Source organism: Condylura cristata, unplaced genomic scaffold, assembly GCF_000260355.1.
Source record: "Condylura cristata isolate star-nosed mole 26May11 unplaced genomic scaffold, ConCri1.0 scaffold00027, whole genome shotgun sequence".
NCBI lineage: Eukaryota > Metazoa > Chordata > Mammalia > Eulipotyphla > Talpidae > Condylura > Condylura cristata.
In genome coordinates, this window is record NW_004567128.1 from 27,271,634 (window position 1) to 27,287,975 (window position 16,342).

Consider the following 16,342-nt stretch of genomic DNA (forward strand, 5'->3'; position numbering starts at 1 on the left):
CTCCTCAGCCTTCTATACCACCCATCTGAAATCTCTTGTTCCCTCTGCTAGCATTTGCTTCCCAGCCAAACGAACCTTCCAAGCCTCCCAGCTCAAACATCGCTGCTCACTGTCCCCAGCTGAGTGAGCCAAACTCCTCGCGAGTTCCCTTTCTCCTCCCCACGCCTCTGTTGGTGACCACTCCACAGACTGCTGCATCTGCTTCCCATTTTCAGGCCAGGAAATCAGAGGCCATGTCCTGGGCTTGTGGGTCAGGGCTTGGCATAGAAACAGTGCTCAGGGAAAGATGTGGTGGAAGAAGGGGGATTCTCTCAGGAGGCTGGAATACCCACGCTGGAGTCTCAAGAGCTATAGATTCCAATCTAATCCTCAAGATGAAGGATGGGTAGAGAACTACAGTGAGTAGCCACGCAGGGGCTACTAGCTTCCAGGATAGAAGCATTGATTTCTGAAGAGAAGCACTTTCTGGAAAGAAGAACCTACTATAGAGATGTGGGGTTAGCAGTCGTGATAGTTGGTACTTCAGAGGAGGCAGCAGTTGTAAAGGGGTATGGGAAGGAGGGACGGTGGGGTGACAGATTGTTGGCACTGAGGACAGCATTGAAACCACAGTACTGAGGATGACAACCAGGGCCCCAGAACCCCCTGCCTCCCCTGACCCTGGGACCTTGCTACTTGGGGCATTGTGGGGATCCTGAAGGATCTTTGGATCCAAGTTTGGAGGGTGCAGTAGAGAGCTTCACCCCATCCCTGACGGCCTGGCCTGTGCCTCACAGTGTGGAGTCCAGAACTTCAAACGTCGCGAGAAGTGCTTCAAATGTGGTGTGCCCAAGTCAGGTGAGGCCCTCCTACCTCTCCCCTCCCTGGAATGCTGGTGGGAGTAGGGAAATGGGTGAGGGCCAGTGCTCAGGGAGCAGGGTGACCAGCCTTGGAGCCTTCTCCCTTTGTCACCAGATTTTCTCTGCTACCCCTGACAGAGGCAGAGCAGAAACTGCCCCTAGGTACAAGGCTGGATCAGCAAACGCTGCCACTGAGTGGACGAGAACTAAGCCAGGGCCTGCTTCCCCTGCCACAGCCCTATCAGGCCCAGGGAGTGCTGGCCTCCCAGGCCTTGTCCCAGGGCTCGGAGCCAAGCTCGGAGAATGCCAACGACAGTGAGTCAATTGTTCCTCCTTCCTCCCTGCCCTAGGGTGTCTGGGCTAGACTCTGAGGCCAGAGAGATGGTGGTGATCAAGACTTAGTCCTCCCAGGGTTCTGCGCCTGGTGGGAGGACAGACTCATGATGTAGGGAGAACAGGGGAGGAGCGTTGCCCGACTAGACTTTGGGGGTGTGTTGGGAAGGTTCTTGGCAGGCGAGCAACTGATCTGGGACTTGGACTGACAAGCAGAGTTAATCTAGGAGGAAGAGGTGAGAGGAAGCAGCAGGTGCAAAGACATGCAGGCCAAAGGAGAGGGAGCAGTGGAGAGCCACCAGAGGGTGGGGCTGGAGCAGGATGTCGGGTGCCCCCTAATGCTGGGCCCTTTCCCACAGCCATCATTTTGCGCAACCTGAACCCACATAGCACCATGGACTCCATCCTGGGGGCCCTGGCACCTTACGCGGTGCTGTCCTCCTCCAATGTGCGTGTCATCAAGGACAAGCAAACCCAGCTGAACCGTGGCTTCGCCTTCATCCAGCTCTCCACCATCGTGGTGAGGGCGGCACAGGGGGGGGGCCGGGCAGCCGGGGTCCCGGCCCCCGGGGGAGGGAGGAGGGACCCTGACACCAGCCCCTTGCCGCGGCCCCACTCCTGGAAACGGGGCAATGGAGCCGGGGGCCTCCCCGGGCCTGACCCTTCTGCCCCTGCCCCTCCTCCCCAGGAGGCAGCCCAGCTGCTGCAGATCCTGCAGGCCCTACACCCACCGCTAACCATCGATGGCAAGACCATCAACGTTGAGTTTGCCAAGGGTTCTAAGAGGTCAGAGTCCCGCCTGTGCCCTTCCCTGGCATCCCCCCCTTAGGGCTTCCCACCTCATGTTCTGTCTCTGACATCCTCCCCAGGGACATGGCTTCCAATGAAGGCAGTCGCATCAACGCTGCCTCTGTTGCCAGCACTGCCATTGCTGCAGCCCAGTGGGCCATCTCCCAGGTACCCAGACATCCCGCTACCCCTAGCATCCCGAAACCTGGGCTGCCTCAGCCGTCCCATACCCTCTCTGCAAACAGAAGGGCTGGCTTGTGGTTTTGGCTTTCTACAGACACCAAAGCCTTTCACAGTGGCTGCCTCAGACTTTGGGGGCTTGGCTACAGCTCCCTTCCCAGTTACCGGTCAGACTTTTGTTGTGACACCTTATGGCTGCTTTTCCCTTCTGTTGGGTGATTATTTCATCATCCTGGATTGTTCCAACTTCTGTAATAAAAAGGAATTTATACGCCATTGAAGGAAAATTGGGACAAGAAAGGGAGGATAACCTTTTCCTGGGCCTGACGCCCAACACACATGCTGCACAGCACATGTCTCAGTGTCAGCGCTGGGTGTTTTGCTGTGTGTCTTCGTTCCATTTTTGCTCTTCCTGCTACCTTGCTCTGCTGTGGATGGGCAGCATGCTATCTGTCAGGCAGACACTATCCTCTTTTGAGGTCAGATGCTTTCTAGCAGGTTCCCCTCCCTCTGAACCCCCTCCTCTGCTAATGAGCCCCTCCCACCTGCCCCTCAGGCCTCCCAGGGTGGGGAGGGTGCCTGGGCCACCCCCGAGGAGCCTCCGGTCGACTACAGCTACTACCAACAGGATGAGGGCTATGGCGGCAGTCAGGGCACAGAGTCCTCCCTCTATGCCCATGGCTACCTCAAAGGCACCAAGGGCCCCGGCATCACTGGAACCAAAGGGGACCCAGGTGGAGCAGGTGAGCCCCCGACATCTCCCTGAGCTCACGGTGGGGGATGGCAGGCAGAGGGTCCTGGGCCCTGCCCTTCACAGGCCATCTCCCTCCCTCATCCCTCTTTGCAGGTCCCGAGGCCTCCCTGGAGTCTGGGGCAGACTCTGTTTCACTGCAGGCTTTCTCCCGCACCCAGCCTGGCGCTGCCCCTGGCATCTACCAGCAGTCAGCAGCTGAGGCAAGTGGCAGCCAGGGCGCTGCTTCCAACAGCCAGGTGAGGAAATGCTGAGGATTGTGGGGGCAGGAGGGCAGGCAGAGGGATCCCCAGGGGCTGCGGCCTTGGCAGACACTGAGCCCTGTTCTCCTCTCTGGCTCCGTGACCAGTCATACACCATCATGTCACCTGCTGTGCTCAAATCTGAGCTCCAGAGCCCTACCCATCCCAGTTCTGCCCTGCCACCGACCACCAGCCCTACGGCCCAGGAGTCCTACAGCCAGTACCGTGAGTAGCCGCAGCCTGTAGGTGGCGGGTGGAGCAAGGTGAGCTTTGCAAGCGGGGATGAGAGTGACCGTACCAACCCCATTTAACCCCCAGCTGTTCCTGACGTCTCCACTTACCAGTACGATGAGACATCCGGCTACTACTACGACCCCCAGACCGGCCTCTACTATGATCCCAACTCCCAGGTGATAGGGTGGCCCAGGGAGTGGGTGGGATGGGGGGCTGCTGGCACTGCAGTTCCCCTTCTCAAGGTCTTAAGTCCCCTTCTCCCTCCTCAGTATTACTACAACGCTCAGAGCCAGCAGTACCTATACTGGGATGGGGAAAGGCGGACCTACGTTCCTGCTTTAGAACAGTCGGCTGATGGGCACAAGGAAACTGGGGCCCCCTCAAAGGAGGGCAAAGAGAAGAAGGAGAAGCACAAGACCAAGACAGCCCAACAGGTGAACTCTGGGGGTCCAGCAGTCATTGTCTTTGCATGACTGCATTCTGTCACTCCCTAGCCTCTGTGGCTGAAGGAAGGAGTAAATGTAGGCAGTCATGGTGCTTGAGAGACCAGACTCCTGGTGTAGTTCTGCTCTTTGCTATGTGACCTGGAGCCAGGGAAGTCTGGGCACCTGGCAGGGTTGCCCACCTTCCTGAGGAGGCCCGTGCCTTCTAAGTGAACCTGGTCAGCTTTTCTGGCCCCTAGCAAGACCCCTCATGTTGCTGGTGGAAGTATGGGCTGGCTTGGGCATGCCCGAAGCCAGGCTAGTCCTATCTGGGGCAACATGGGCTGGGCATGCGTGTTCCTTTGATTGGGCCTGGAACCCCATTCTAGGCTATGTGAATCTGTGTCCCAGAGAACTCAAGCCCTTGGGGGCAGGGGTGGGCGGGTAGTGTTTGTGGTAATGGACAATTAAAGGGAACTTCAGCGTCTATGGAGGCAGAGTATGACAGGCCAAGAAGCAAGTGTTTCTTCTGCAGCCTAGTAAATTCTAAAATTGGTGTGTTTGGGGAAGGAAGGATGTAGAATGGGAAATAAGATATATATTTAAAATATACCCAGAAAAGACCATCCTGTGCATTTTAGAATATAAAAATGAAAGCCCAGTGCACATCACTGTGATCGATGTCTGACAGAGTGGTGGTGCAAGCTGGAGAGGGACTTGATGAGGAACAGCAATGGCAGTGTGACCCAGAAGTGGGAACTTCCCCAGTCACCTCTGGTTGTCTGCTTGAATCTGCAGGGGTAGAAGGGTGGTGAATGTAGCTGGAGGGTTCCTTAGGCCTTCACCCCAACCCTTACCATAGATCGCCAAGGATATGGAGCGCTGGGCCCGCAGCCTCAACAAGCAAAAAGAAAACTTTAAGAACAGCTTCCAGCCCATCAGCTCCCTGCGCGATGACGAAAGGCGCGAGTCGGCCACTGCAGATGCCGGCTACGCCATCCTTGAGAAAAAGGTGTGTTGTGGCCACTCACCCACATCTTCCCCCCAGTTTTGTCACCCCTCCAGTCCCTCTGGAGCCTCTGCATCTCTGTGTCCCTGTGTTCCAGGGAGCTCTGGCTGAGAGACAGCACACCAGCATGGACCTCCCGAAACTGGCCAGCGACGACCGACCAGTGAGTGTTCAGGGCAGATATGGGTGGGGTACGCTGATCTTACCGGGCCTGATCTTCCACCTTTACTCTTGACAGAGCCCACCACGGGGACTGGTGGCAGCCTACAGCGGGGAGAGTGACAGCGAGGAGGAGCAGGAGCGTGGGGGCCCCGAGCGGGAAGAAAAGCTCACTGACTGGCAGAAGCTGGCCTGTCTTCTCTGTCGGCGCCAGTTCCCCAGCAAGGAGGCACTTATCCGGCACCAGCAGCTGTCTGGGCTCCACAAGGTGACTGAGGGAGACTTGACAGAGAACCCCAGCCCTGGGCCCACAGCCCTAGCCCAGCCACTTCATTTCTCCTGTCCCCCTTGCAGCAAAACCTTGAGATTCACAGGCGAGCCCACCTGTCAGAAAACGAGTTGGAAGCACTTGAGAAGAATGACATGGAGGTGAGGTGTGACCCACTCGTAGGCTCTTTCCCCTCGGCCCCTTCGCGAGTACCCATCCCTCAGGCAGCTGACTCTCAAGCTCCTTATCTAGGCATAGGCTGACTGCTGTCAGGCATCTCACGTCCTGTCCCTGGGTGGCTTCTTCCCAGTTACTCCATGCTGGCTGCCCACTAGACCGCAGATGTGAGCCATATCTAGCTCCCCTGCACCCATGTTTCCTGCATATAGGGACTAGCTGCCCCCCTCACCCCCAACATTTGCACACAAACTTTCAGCAAATGAAGTACCGGGACCGTGCTGCTGAGCGCAGAGAGAAGTATGGCATCCCTGAGCCACCAGAGCCCAAGAGGAGGAAGTACGGTGGCATGTCTGCGGCCTCTGTGTGAGTGACTAGGGCCAGGTGAGGGGGACTTGGGGCTGGGCAGACCAGTTACTCACACTCCACCGCTCTACTGTAGGGACTTTGAGCAGCCCACACGCGACGGACTAGGCAGTGATAACATTGGCAGTCGCATGCTGCAGGCCATGGGCTGGAAAGAGGGCAGTGGCCTGGGCCGCAAAAAGCAGGGCATTGTGACCCCCATTGAGGTGAGTCTCCTGTGACCCCATCCCTATATTCTGGTCCTCCCCCAGCACCTGGCCAACCTGACAGCATGCTTTGCTTTCATAGGCCCAGACGCGGGTGCGGGGCTCGGGCCTGGGTGCCCGAGGCAGCTCCTATGGCGTTACTTCAACTGAGTCCTACAAGGAGACGCTGCACAAGACAATGGTGACCCGCTTCAATGAGGCCCAGTGAGCAGCTTCAAGAGCTACTTCTACATGTCGGGGGTTCAGCCCAGGGCAAGGGAGAATGAAATGTGGGTGGTCTGTGTGGGGCCCTGTGCCTGTCTTCCAGCACACTCCCCAGCCAGAGAGGCCCTGACCAAGTTAAACTTTGAGTTGGTGACTTTTCTTAGAAAACTGGGCTGGGATCGTGTTCTTCTTTTTGTAATAAAAGGTGAAAAGTCTGCAGCTTGCACATCTCTATCATGCCTCAGCATGGCTTGTGGCCCACACAGAGACGTGGTGTAAGTAAATGTGGACGGGCTTCAGCAGGCTGAGGTGGGCCGACAGTGGTGGTGTGCGCTGTTCGGTGCGTTCTAACTATCAGCTCCAGGAGGTGGGCAGAGCAGCCTTACCACTGTCAGATCAAGCAGATTGGGCTGTTCCAGGAAACAGAGCACCATGAGGCTTGAAGTCTCTCTGGGTCGGAGCCAGAACTAGAGGCTCCACCCTACCTCCCCCTGTCCTTGCTGCTGACAGCTGCACTTGCAGTACGACCCCAAGGCTAAGCCACACTTGACTCCTGGGTATGGGGGTCATCCTGAGGGCATCACCAAGTAGATGACAACGAGCACTCTGCTGCCAGCTAGCCCTCTGCTCTCACCTGATCATCCCAGAGGGGTGGGGATAGAGGAAGCTTGGGTTGACCATCAGGACCACTTGGGTGCCCCCTCAGCCCCCTTCTCCTTGACTGTTAGCACAGCACCCCATCCCTCCAGGCATTGCCAACCAGTCTGCCCCCTGTTATTCTTAAGTGCATGTGAGTGTTCTCGGCCCAGGTTTGCATACAGCAGAACACAATGCTGACGCTGCCTTCTTCGAGCCTCAGAGCGCCAGGCTGTGAAGTGGCTCCCCAAATACATGCTTGTAAACAGTTGGCACAAAGCCCCTCACCCATTTGTGTGCATTCTGATGTTGCCCTGTACCGGTTGTAGGAGTTAGGGTTAGAAAGAAGGGGGCTCCTAGAAGTGGAGTGGTGCTGATCTGGGGTGGGGATGTCCCCAGTGAGGAGGGCCAGGGTGAGAGAAAACCGGAATAGAGGCCACCCAGAAGAGCTCCAGTCAAGATGGACAACCTTCAGTCTGGAAGCACCTTCATAATCCCTTGCCTCCTCTGGAGCATGGCTCCTGGAATCCTGCATGGATGGCTGGCAGCTGCAAAACCTCACTGGTTGGAATAAAAGTGAACATGCTTACCCTGTGACACAGCAATTCCACTTAGCTGTCCCCCCCAGGTAAATGCAAACATGTCAGCGAAAGGGCTTGTTACATGGTATATTCATAGCAGCTGTGCTCTCAACAGCCAAACGCTGGGGACAACTCAAAGATCCAACAAGAGGAGAAAGATAAAATTATGGTTGTTCATGCAGTGGAGTATAATTATGCCATAAAAAGGAACAAGGTGGCCCTCCCTGGTGGCGCAACAAATGAAGCGCAGCATTATGAAGCTAGGAGCAGCCACCGCAACACAAGTTCGATCCTGGCCAGGGGAGTGACCCATACAGTGCAGCAGACCTCTCCTGACCCACCACTGCTCCCCTCAGCAGTGTATTTCAATTGATCAGCCTGTTCTGCTCCCCACTCTGTCTCTGGTGAGTCCTCTCACCCCCCACACTTCTGGCCTGTACTCCAGTTCTTTTAAAAAAGGAACAAGGTAGTGAACAAAGACTGATTCTGTTCATGTGACGTTCTCAACATATTTGTGATGATAATGGTGGGAGGAGTCGTAGCTTTCTGGGATAATGAAAAGATTCTACATCTTGACGGGTGCTGGTCACATAATCATTCATACAGCATGCTGTCACTAAAATCTGAGCACTTTGGGCCTCCCTGGTGGCACAGGGGTTAAAGTCAGAATTATCAAGCTATCGCCAGCCACTGCAGCATGAGTTCAGGGAGCTACCCACAAGGCGCAGCAGACCTCTCCCTGTCTTGTCTCCTGCTCCCCTCAGCAGTGTATCTTAAATCTGCTTGTTCTGCTCCCTACTCTAGTTTCATGAATCCTCTCAAACCCTCGCACCTCTGCCTTATACCCTAGTTCTTGTATACATATATAAATAAATCTTGAATATAAGCACTTCATCATGCAAATTATACATGAAGCTGGAAAAAGACTACCAGAATAAATCTCAATAGGAAGGAAGGAAATAATGAAGAGCAGAGATGAAATACTGAGTGGAAATTTAGTAAAATCAAAAGTAACATTTCAAAAAAAGGAAAAACTTCTGGAAAGACCAATTAAGACAGGTGCAAGGGCCCTCCCTGGTGGCACAAGGAGTTGAAGTGCAGCACTAGGAAGCAATGGGCAGCCACTGCAGCCTGAGTTTGATCCCTGGGTAGGGAGGTGACACATGGTGCCGCAGATAGCCCTTGTCTTGCATAAATAAATCTTTAGAAAGTCCAAACCAGGCCCTCCCTGGTGGCACAGTGGGTTAGAGCACAGCACTGCAAGCAAACTGCAGCTGCTTCAGTGCAAGTTTGATCCCCGGCTCCGGGGGTGACCCACAGGGTGCAGCAGACCTCTCCTGTCACCCTGGTGCTCCCCTCAGCAGTGTAGTTCCTCAGTCTGCCTATTCTGTTCCCCACTCTCTCTGGCAAATCCTTTCACTGCCCCAGCACCTCTGGCCTGTACCCCAGTTCTGTATGAATAAAATAATTCTTTAAAAAAAAATGCAAACCAAGTACCAACGTAAAAGGGGGAACATACAGATTAAAACTTTAAAATGAGTGTATCTGGGCCCTCCCCAGTGGCTCAGCAGATTAAAGCACAGCATGAAAGAGCTAAAGCCACTTCAGCATGAGTTCGATCCCCACCACCCTCACCTTCCCCAGAGGTGACCCGCATGGCACCGCAGACCTCTCCTGACCTGCCCGCTGCTCCCCTCAGCAGTGCAATTTATCAGTCAGCCTTTTCTGCTCCCCACTCTGTCTCTGGTGAATCCTCTCACTGCCCCTGCACCTCTGGCCTCTACTCCAGTCTGTATGCATAAATAAATCAATCTTTCAAAAAATAAAATACAAATAATGAAAGTATATCTGAAAATCTAGAGGAAATTAATACATTTTTTTGGTTACTTATACGTACAAGAACTGGAGTGTAGGACAGAAGGGTGGGGGTAGCGGGGACAGTGAGGCTTCACCAGAGACAAGAGATGGAACTTGTGCTGTAGGGGCTGAGGATAGCTGCATAGTGCTGAGATTTAACCTCTTGTGCCACCAGGGAGGCACACCCTCTCCCCGGAAATTAATACATTTTTAGAGAACAGAATTCGGGCCTCCCTGGTGGCCTAGGGGTTAAGTCTCGGCACCATAACTGCTGCAGCCTGAGTTCAGTCCTTTGGCCAGGGAGCTGACCCACATGGCACAGCAGACGTCTCCTGTCTCACCCGCTGCTCTCCTCAGCGATGTATTTCAGTAGGTCCGCCTGATCTGCTCCCCACTCTGGTGAATCCTCTCACTCCACCCCATAACTCTGGCCTATACCCCAGTTCTAGATAATAAACTAGTTAAATTTTTTAAAAAGAAAATAGAAAAATGCCAAATCTGTTCCATGAAGAAACAGATTAGTTGAATAGAACAAAAAGTAATAAAAAGGTAGTGATAGTAATCAAAATCCTTATCTCCACCAAAAATAGGGCCCAGCAGGGGCAGTTCTGCCCACCTGTGACTATGCAGGTGCTTCTGTCTTTTTTTTTTTTTTAATTTTTTAAAAAAACTTAAATTTTCCAGAAAGAAAAGGAAAAATATCGGGTGGTTTCACTAATAGCAAGAATATAATGGGCCAGGCAAGAAAATAATAATAATAATAATGAACAGCTATATACCAGAGACATTTTGTGGGGGCGGAGTGGGGAATGGGATCAAAAACGGGGGGGGGGGGAGGGAAGGGAAGGAAATGCACGGGTCTATGGTGGTGGCACAGGGGTGATTTGGTGATGGGAAACCCGCGGGGATTACAATTGAGATGAAAAAAAAAATGTACAAAATGATGTGAAAATAAACATTATTCATTAAAAAAAACTTAAATTTTTTAAAAGATGATTTATGCATACCGAACTGGGCAGAGGTGCAGGGACAGTGAGAGGATTCACCAGAGACAGAGTGGGGAGCAGAACAGGCAGATGGACGAATTACACTGCTGAGGGGAGCAGCGGGCGGGTCAGGAGAGGTCTGCTGTGCCATGTGGGTCACCTCCCTGGTCGGGATCCATTTCATGCTGCGGTGGCTGTGGCCAGCTTCACAGTGCTATGCCTCAACCGGCTGTGCCACCAGAGAGGGCCTTTTCTTTCTCCTTTACCTAATAAACCTGTCCTTTTAAAATGTGAAAAAAGGTCCCTCCCTGGTGGCTTGGAGGGTTGGAGCACTGCACTGTGAAGCTAAAGCAGCCAATCCGTAGCTGCTTCAGTACCCCTGGCCCCCGGGGGTAGTCCACATGGCACCGCAGACCTCTCCTGTATCACCCGCTGCTCCCCTCAGCAGTGTACTTCGTCAAGCTGCCTGTTCCGCTCCCCACTCTGTGTCTGCTGAATCCTCTCATCCCCGCACCTCTGGCCTGTACCCCTTGATATAAAAAAAGAAGAAGAAAATGTGAAAAAATAGAGCTGTGTGGAAGTTCCTCAAACTGCTAAAAATGGAACTTCCAGATGACCAGCAGTACCACTCCTACCCAAAGAACACAAAAATATTAATTCAAAAGGACTCCTGCATCCCTATGTTTATCACAGCACTACTTACAATGGGTAAGATGTGGAAACAACCCAAATGTCCAAAAATTGATGACTAGATCAAGAAGGTATGGTATATACACACAATGGAATATTACTCAGCAATAAAAAAGTGTCATTCCCAAAAACATGGATGGAGCTGAAAGATGTTCAGTGAAATAAGCCAGAAAGAAAAATAAAAGGCCCAGATGTAGAGGATCCAAATAAGGGATCGGGGGGGGGGGGGGGGGGACGGACAGGTAATTATAATAAAGTAAAAAAAAAACCAACAGGCAAGTATAAACCAGAGGCATTCTGAAGGGGGAAGGAGAGAATAGGATCAAAACTGGTGGGAAGAGCATAAGAGACTGGTGATAGTGCACCGGTGAATTGGTGGTGGGAATTTCACGGGCAATATACCTGAGATGAGAAAGCATATATTGTACAAAAATGAAGAATGATGTAAAAAAAAAAAATGTACATATATGTAATAATTTGAAAAAACAAAATGTAAAATAATAAAATTTAAAAGGACCCACCTGGTTTTTATAGGTGCAATCCACCCAAATATCAAGGAACACTCAACTGCTATCTTGTGTTCTAGAAATCAGAAAACAATAGATATCGAGGCCCTCCCTGGTGGCACAATGGGTTAAAAGCACAACACTATGAAGCTAGTCACAGCTGCTTCAGCACTAGTTCGATCCCTGACCAGGGAGGTGACCCATATGGCGGGGCAGACCTCTCCTGCCCCACCTGCTGCTCCCCTCAGCAGTGTACTTCATCCACCTGCCTGTTCTTCTCCCCACTCTGTCTCTGGTGAAGCCTCTCACCATCCCTGCACCTCTGGCCTGTGCCCAGTTCTGTATGCATAAATAAATCTTTAAAAAAAAAAGTCTATTCTATGAAACTATTATATTATTATCTTATCCCTAACAGATGAGAGAATACAAAAAGAAAATTGCAAACCCATTTCACTTTTAGCTCTAGTTGCAATAATCCTCAATAAAGTCTAGTTAACATTATCCATTTAGCGAATATAATTTGAACAAATATTTTATCCCAAGAATGCAAAATTGAGCCAATATCAGAAAAATTATAAATGTAATTCTCTACATTAACAGACCAAAAGTAATTTCGAGCACAGAAAAAGCATTTGATAAGGTTCAAAAATCCGTGAATTCATACTTATAGCCCATACTTGCTCTTTAATAAATTAAGTGAATGAGAAAGGAAATATCTTTTTAATAGTAGAATGTCAACTAATAATTTTTTAAAGATTTATTTATGCCAGAGGTATGGGGGTGGGGTGAGAGGATTCACCAGAGACAGAGTGGGGAGCAGAGCAGGCAGATTGACTGAAGTACACTGCTGAGGGGAGCAGCAGGCAGGACTGGAGAGGTCTGCTGAGCCATGTGGGTCAGCTCTCTGGCCAGGGGTTGAACTCTTTTTTTTTTTTTTAATTTTATAACAATTTATTTTTACACCATTTTGTACATTTTTTTTTCCATCTCAATTGTAATCCCCACGGGTTTCCCATCACCAAGTCACCCGTGTGCCATCACCATAATCCCGTGCATTTCCCTCTCCACCCCCCCGTTTTTGATCCCATTCCCCACTCCACCCCCGCAAAATGTCTCTGGTATATGGTTGTTCATTATTTTTGTTATTTTCTCGCCTGGTCCATTATACTCCTGCTATGAGTGAAACCATCCGGTATTTTTCTTTCTCTTTCTGGCTTATCTCACTAAGCATGATCTTTTCCAGCTCCATCCAAGTTGCTGCAAAAGACATGTGTTTCTCTTTTTTGGTTGCTGAGTAATATTCCATTGTATATATGTACCACCTCTTTTTAATCCAGTCATCTACTTTTGGACATTTGGGCTGCTTCCATGTTTTTCCAATTGTAAATAAAGCAGCAATAAACATGAGGGTGCAGGTATCTTTTTGAATCAGTGTTTTTGTGTCTTTTGGGTAGATACCTAGGAGTGGGATTGCTGGGTCATAGGGAAACTCCACGTTTAGCAGTTTGAGGAACCTCCAAACAGTTTTCCATAGTGGTTGTACTAGTTTGCATTCCCACCAGCAGTGCAGGAGAGTTCCTTTTTCTCCACACGCCAGGGGTTGAACTCTTGCTGCAGTGGCTGCAGCTGGCTTCACAGTGCTGCACTTTAACCCGTTGTGCCCCAAGGAGGGACCATAGAATGTCAAATAATAATTAAAGAACAATGATGGAATTATAAAAGCTATGTCTATGGAAGCTGAAACTAGTGGTTAAATTTTGATAACAAGTTAGTTACATAAATTCAGAGTGCCTTTTTTTAACATCAATAATGAAAACAAAAATAAAACACAAAATAGCTCCCTTACCAAATGTGTATCAATTCCAAAAGGAAAAAGTAATATCTTTACAGTAGACAAACCAGGAAAACACCATCTTAATGCATGGAGCAAAATGAACATTAGCAGTATTAAAATCATGAGCCATCTGACAAAATGAAATGAGGACTCAGCATCACTTATGTGATATTTCTATCTAAGATGGAGGACCTAAATCTAACCACAAGGAGTCATCAACCTAACCCAAACCAAAGAACATTATTCTAACGTTCTGGTTTGGGGCCCTCCCTGGTGGCACAATGGATTAAAGCTCAACACTATGCAGATACCCACAGCCACTGCAGCAGGACTTTGATCCACGGGAGGTGACCCACATGACACAGCCGACCTCTCCTGTCTCACCTGCTGTCCCCTCAGCAGTGTATTTCAGTCAGTCTCCCTGTTCTGCTCCCCACTCTGTCTGGTGAATCCTCTCAACCCCTGCACCTTTGGCCTGCACCCCAGTTCTTGTATGCATAAATAAATAAATCTTTAAAAAAATGTTCTGGTTTGTAATCTTCAAAAGTGTCAAGGTCATGAAGGTCAATGGAAGACTGAAATAGCTCCAGGCTGAGGGAGACATGTCATCTGAATGTTTAAACCACCTGGTTAGCCCATTTAAACTTATGCCACCTCTCCGCCCACATTCTCTATACCCCTTTCTTTTCATTACTTTTCTCTATAGCACATCTCAATTTCTAATACACTGTATTATTTTCCTTACCGTTTCCTTCACTAGAAAGAAAGCTCCACAAGAGTAGAGTTTTGTCAGCCTTGTTCACCACTCTGTTCCCAGTGCCCAGAACAGGGTTTGGTACATGGCCATGGAAGCATGTGACACACGTCACAACTTTTCAATCACTGTCATCCTCAAGACTAATTTTTAAAAGAAAAGGCAAATATATAAAGAGTTCCTAACAATCCTTGAGAACTAGTAGTGTAACCAAATAGAAAACGGATACAGAAAATTCCTAGAGAAAAATGCAAATACCTTTAAATCAATGAAAAGACCTTTGCAAACTCACTCCTAACAAGAGAAATGTAAATTATAATTAAAATTGATTCAGTGAGGCTGTGAACTAACAGACACTCATGCACATGACAGGATGCAGCACAAAATGGTACAAGTCTTAATTCCATCCCCCCCTTTCCTCTTTTTACTACCTCCTTGGGCTTTTGCCTAAGCTGTTCCCCCCAACAGGAACCCCTTCCCTGTTCCTTGGGAAATGGCCTCCTCAATTATTCCCACTGGTCCAGTTGAAGGCAACCAATTCTTCAGATTAATTTGGCCACACCTATGAGCAGCTGTCACCTCTGATGGTCCTGACTATAAGAGACCATATACCTCTAGTCCAGACCTCTTTCTACACCCCGAATTTCAAACCTAGCCCCTCATTATTCACTCAACTGACATCTCAACTTGGATGTCTAACAGGCATCTCCACATCTCCAGTGGAATCCAAAAACAAACTCCTGGGGTTGCCTCCTGCCTGCCCCTAAAGGAGTACTTTCCATGCCAGCTGATGACAGCTCCATCCTTCTAGCTACTTGGGCTAAAAATCCGGGGCCAGCCAGGACTCTTCCCTATTTTTCATGTGCTATATCTGACTTCTTGACAAATTCCATCCTTACCTTCAAAATCAACCTCAAATGTAATCCCTCTTCACTACTTTCACTTTATGTCTTGATCTGACTCTCACCCATCACATTCTGAACTCTTGCACAGGTCTTTTCTCTGGGTTGCTTGTTCCTATTTTCTTCTTTAAGATTTATTTATTCATGCATACAGAACTGGGGTACAGGTCAGAGGTGCAGGGGCAGTAAGAGGATTCACCAGAGACAGAGTGGGGAGCAGAACAGGCAGATCAACTAAGTACACTGATGAGGTGAGCAGCAGGTGAGACAGGAGAGGTCTGCTGCGCCATGTGGGTCACCTCCCTGGCTGGGGTCAAACTCAAGCTGAAAAGGCTGAGGCTAGCTTTGCAGTGCTGTGCTTGAACCTGTTGTACCACCGGGGAAGGCCCTCCTGCTTCTAATTCCCCTATCGAGTTTTTTCTTTCCACACAGGGCAGCCAGATTGTTTGTTCTAAAATATAATTTATATAATTCAACCCCCCCCTGCTTAAAATCCTCTTATGGCTCCCCCTAAACCTTAATATAAAAGCCAACCATCCTGCATGGCATAGCTTTAGATTTCACTTTCCAACTCTCCCTTTCTTACTCTCCAGCTACACAGTTTTTTATATAGTCTGTCTCTCTTGCTAAGATGACAGCTCCGAGAGGGTTAGGAAGAATTCCTAAAACCTGGCTTACAACTTGATGTCCATAAATGTCAACTAAATGAACTCCTTTGGCCATCTGAGCCTCAGCCTTCCAATCTGTAGGATGGGTGTGCTTTTCCATGAGGAGGTTCCTCAGATGCTCTTCCTGAAACACACCAACAACTTCCCATCTCAAGATTTTACACTTGATATTCCCTCTGCCTTCCTACACATGGCTTCTTTTCTTCCTTTTCACTCCCTCACTGCTCACATGCTACCTGCACAGAGAGGGGTTCCCTGATGACTTCAGATGGAGTATCAGGGGAAGTCCTTCTGAGGTGAGGCAAAGGAGAAATAAGTAGGGAAAAACCTGAGGAAGACTGTTTTGGCTATTGCAAGGGCAGTCTCCCTGTTATGTTCCCAGTCTCTTGCATTTAGAAGGCACTCAACAAATGAAATGTGCAGAGTTGGGGGTTGTGAACAGCATATATGCCACAGAATTTGGGGCTAGGTGATAAAGGCACTTCTGACTGAACTTCACCTTCTTCCTTGACCACGTTATATAAAATTGCAATCTGTTCCAACAGATTTCTCCTTATTTTGCTCTTTCCCCCCTCCACAGCATTTAGCAGTTATCACAACATGTATATTTAGTTATATATTCACATATGAATGTGGAATGTATACAGTGTATTTAATGACATTATAGACAGACGTAAATTATTTACAGAATGTCACTAGTTGTGTTAATGTAAAATATGTAGTATTTATATGTGCATTTTATTATATTT

At 49.6% G+C, this 16,342-nt stretch overlaps 2 protein-coding genes across 9 annotated transcripts in view; one reads left to right on the forward strand and one right to left on the reverse strand.

Annotated features, from left to right (window-relative positions):
* The window catches only part of RBM10 (RNA binding motif protein 10), a 28,002-nt gene extending 21,604 nt beyond the window's left edge, over positions 1-6,398 (forward strand). For 4 of the 8 annotated variants that reach the window (XM_012730254.1, XM_012730256.1, XM_004689978.2 and 1 more), the window contains 17 exons: positions 777-837; positions 978-1,154; positions 1,532-1,689; positions 1,861-1,958; positions 2,042-2,129; positions 2,698-2,884; positions 2,989-3,131; positions 3,242-3,359; positions 3,453-3,544; positions 3,638-3,802; positions 4,653-4,802; positions 4,897-4,962; positions 5,038-5,226; positions 5,313-5,387; positions 5,663-5,769; positions 5,846-5,975; positions 6,058-6,398. In XM_012730254.1, the coding sequence (XP_012585708.1) occupies positions 777-837; positions 978-1,154; positions 1,532-1,689; positions 1,861-1,958; positions 2,042-2,129; positions 2,698-2,884; positions 2,989-3,131; positions 3,242-3,359; positions 3,453-3,544; positions 3,638-3,802; positions 4,653-4,802; positions 4,897-4,962; positions 5,038-5,226; positions 5,313-5,387; positions 5,663-5,769; positions 5,846-5,975; positions 6,058-6,183 (2,130 nt within the window). In that variant the 3' untranslated portion in view covers positions 6,184-6,398. Of the gene's footprint in view, positions 1-776; positions 838-977; positions 1,155-1,531; positions 1,693-1,860; positions 1,959-2,041; positions 2,130-2,697; positions 2,885-2,988; positions 3,132-3,238; positions 3,360-3,452; positions 3,545-3,637; positions 3,803-4,652; positions 4,803-4,896; positions 4,963-5,037; positions 5,227-5,312; positions 5,388-5,662; positions 5,770-5,845; positions 5,976-6,057 lie in introns of all 8 variants that reach the window. The other 4 variants (XM_004689976.2, XM_004689977.2, XM_004689979.2 and 1 more) reach the window with 2 other exon arrangements.
* The window catches only part of ZNF41 (zinc finger protein 41), a 722,252-nt gene that overhangs the window by 533,289 nt on the left and 172,621 nt on the right, over positions 1-16,342 (reverse strand). The window lies entirely within an intron of this gene.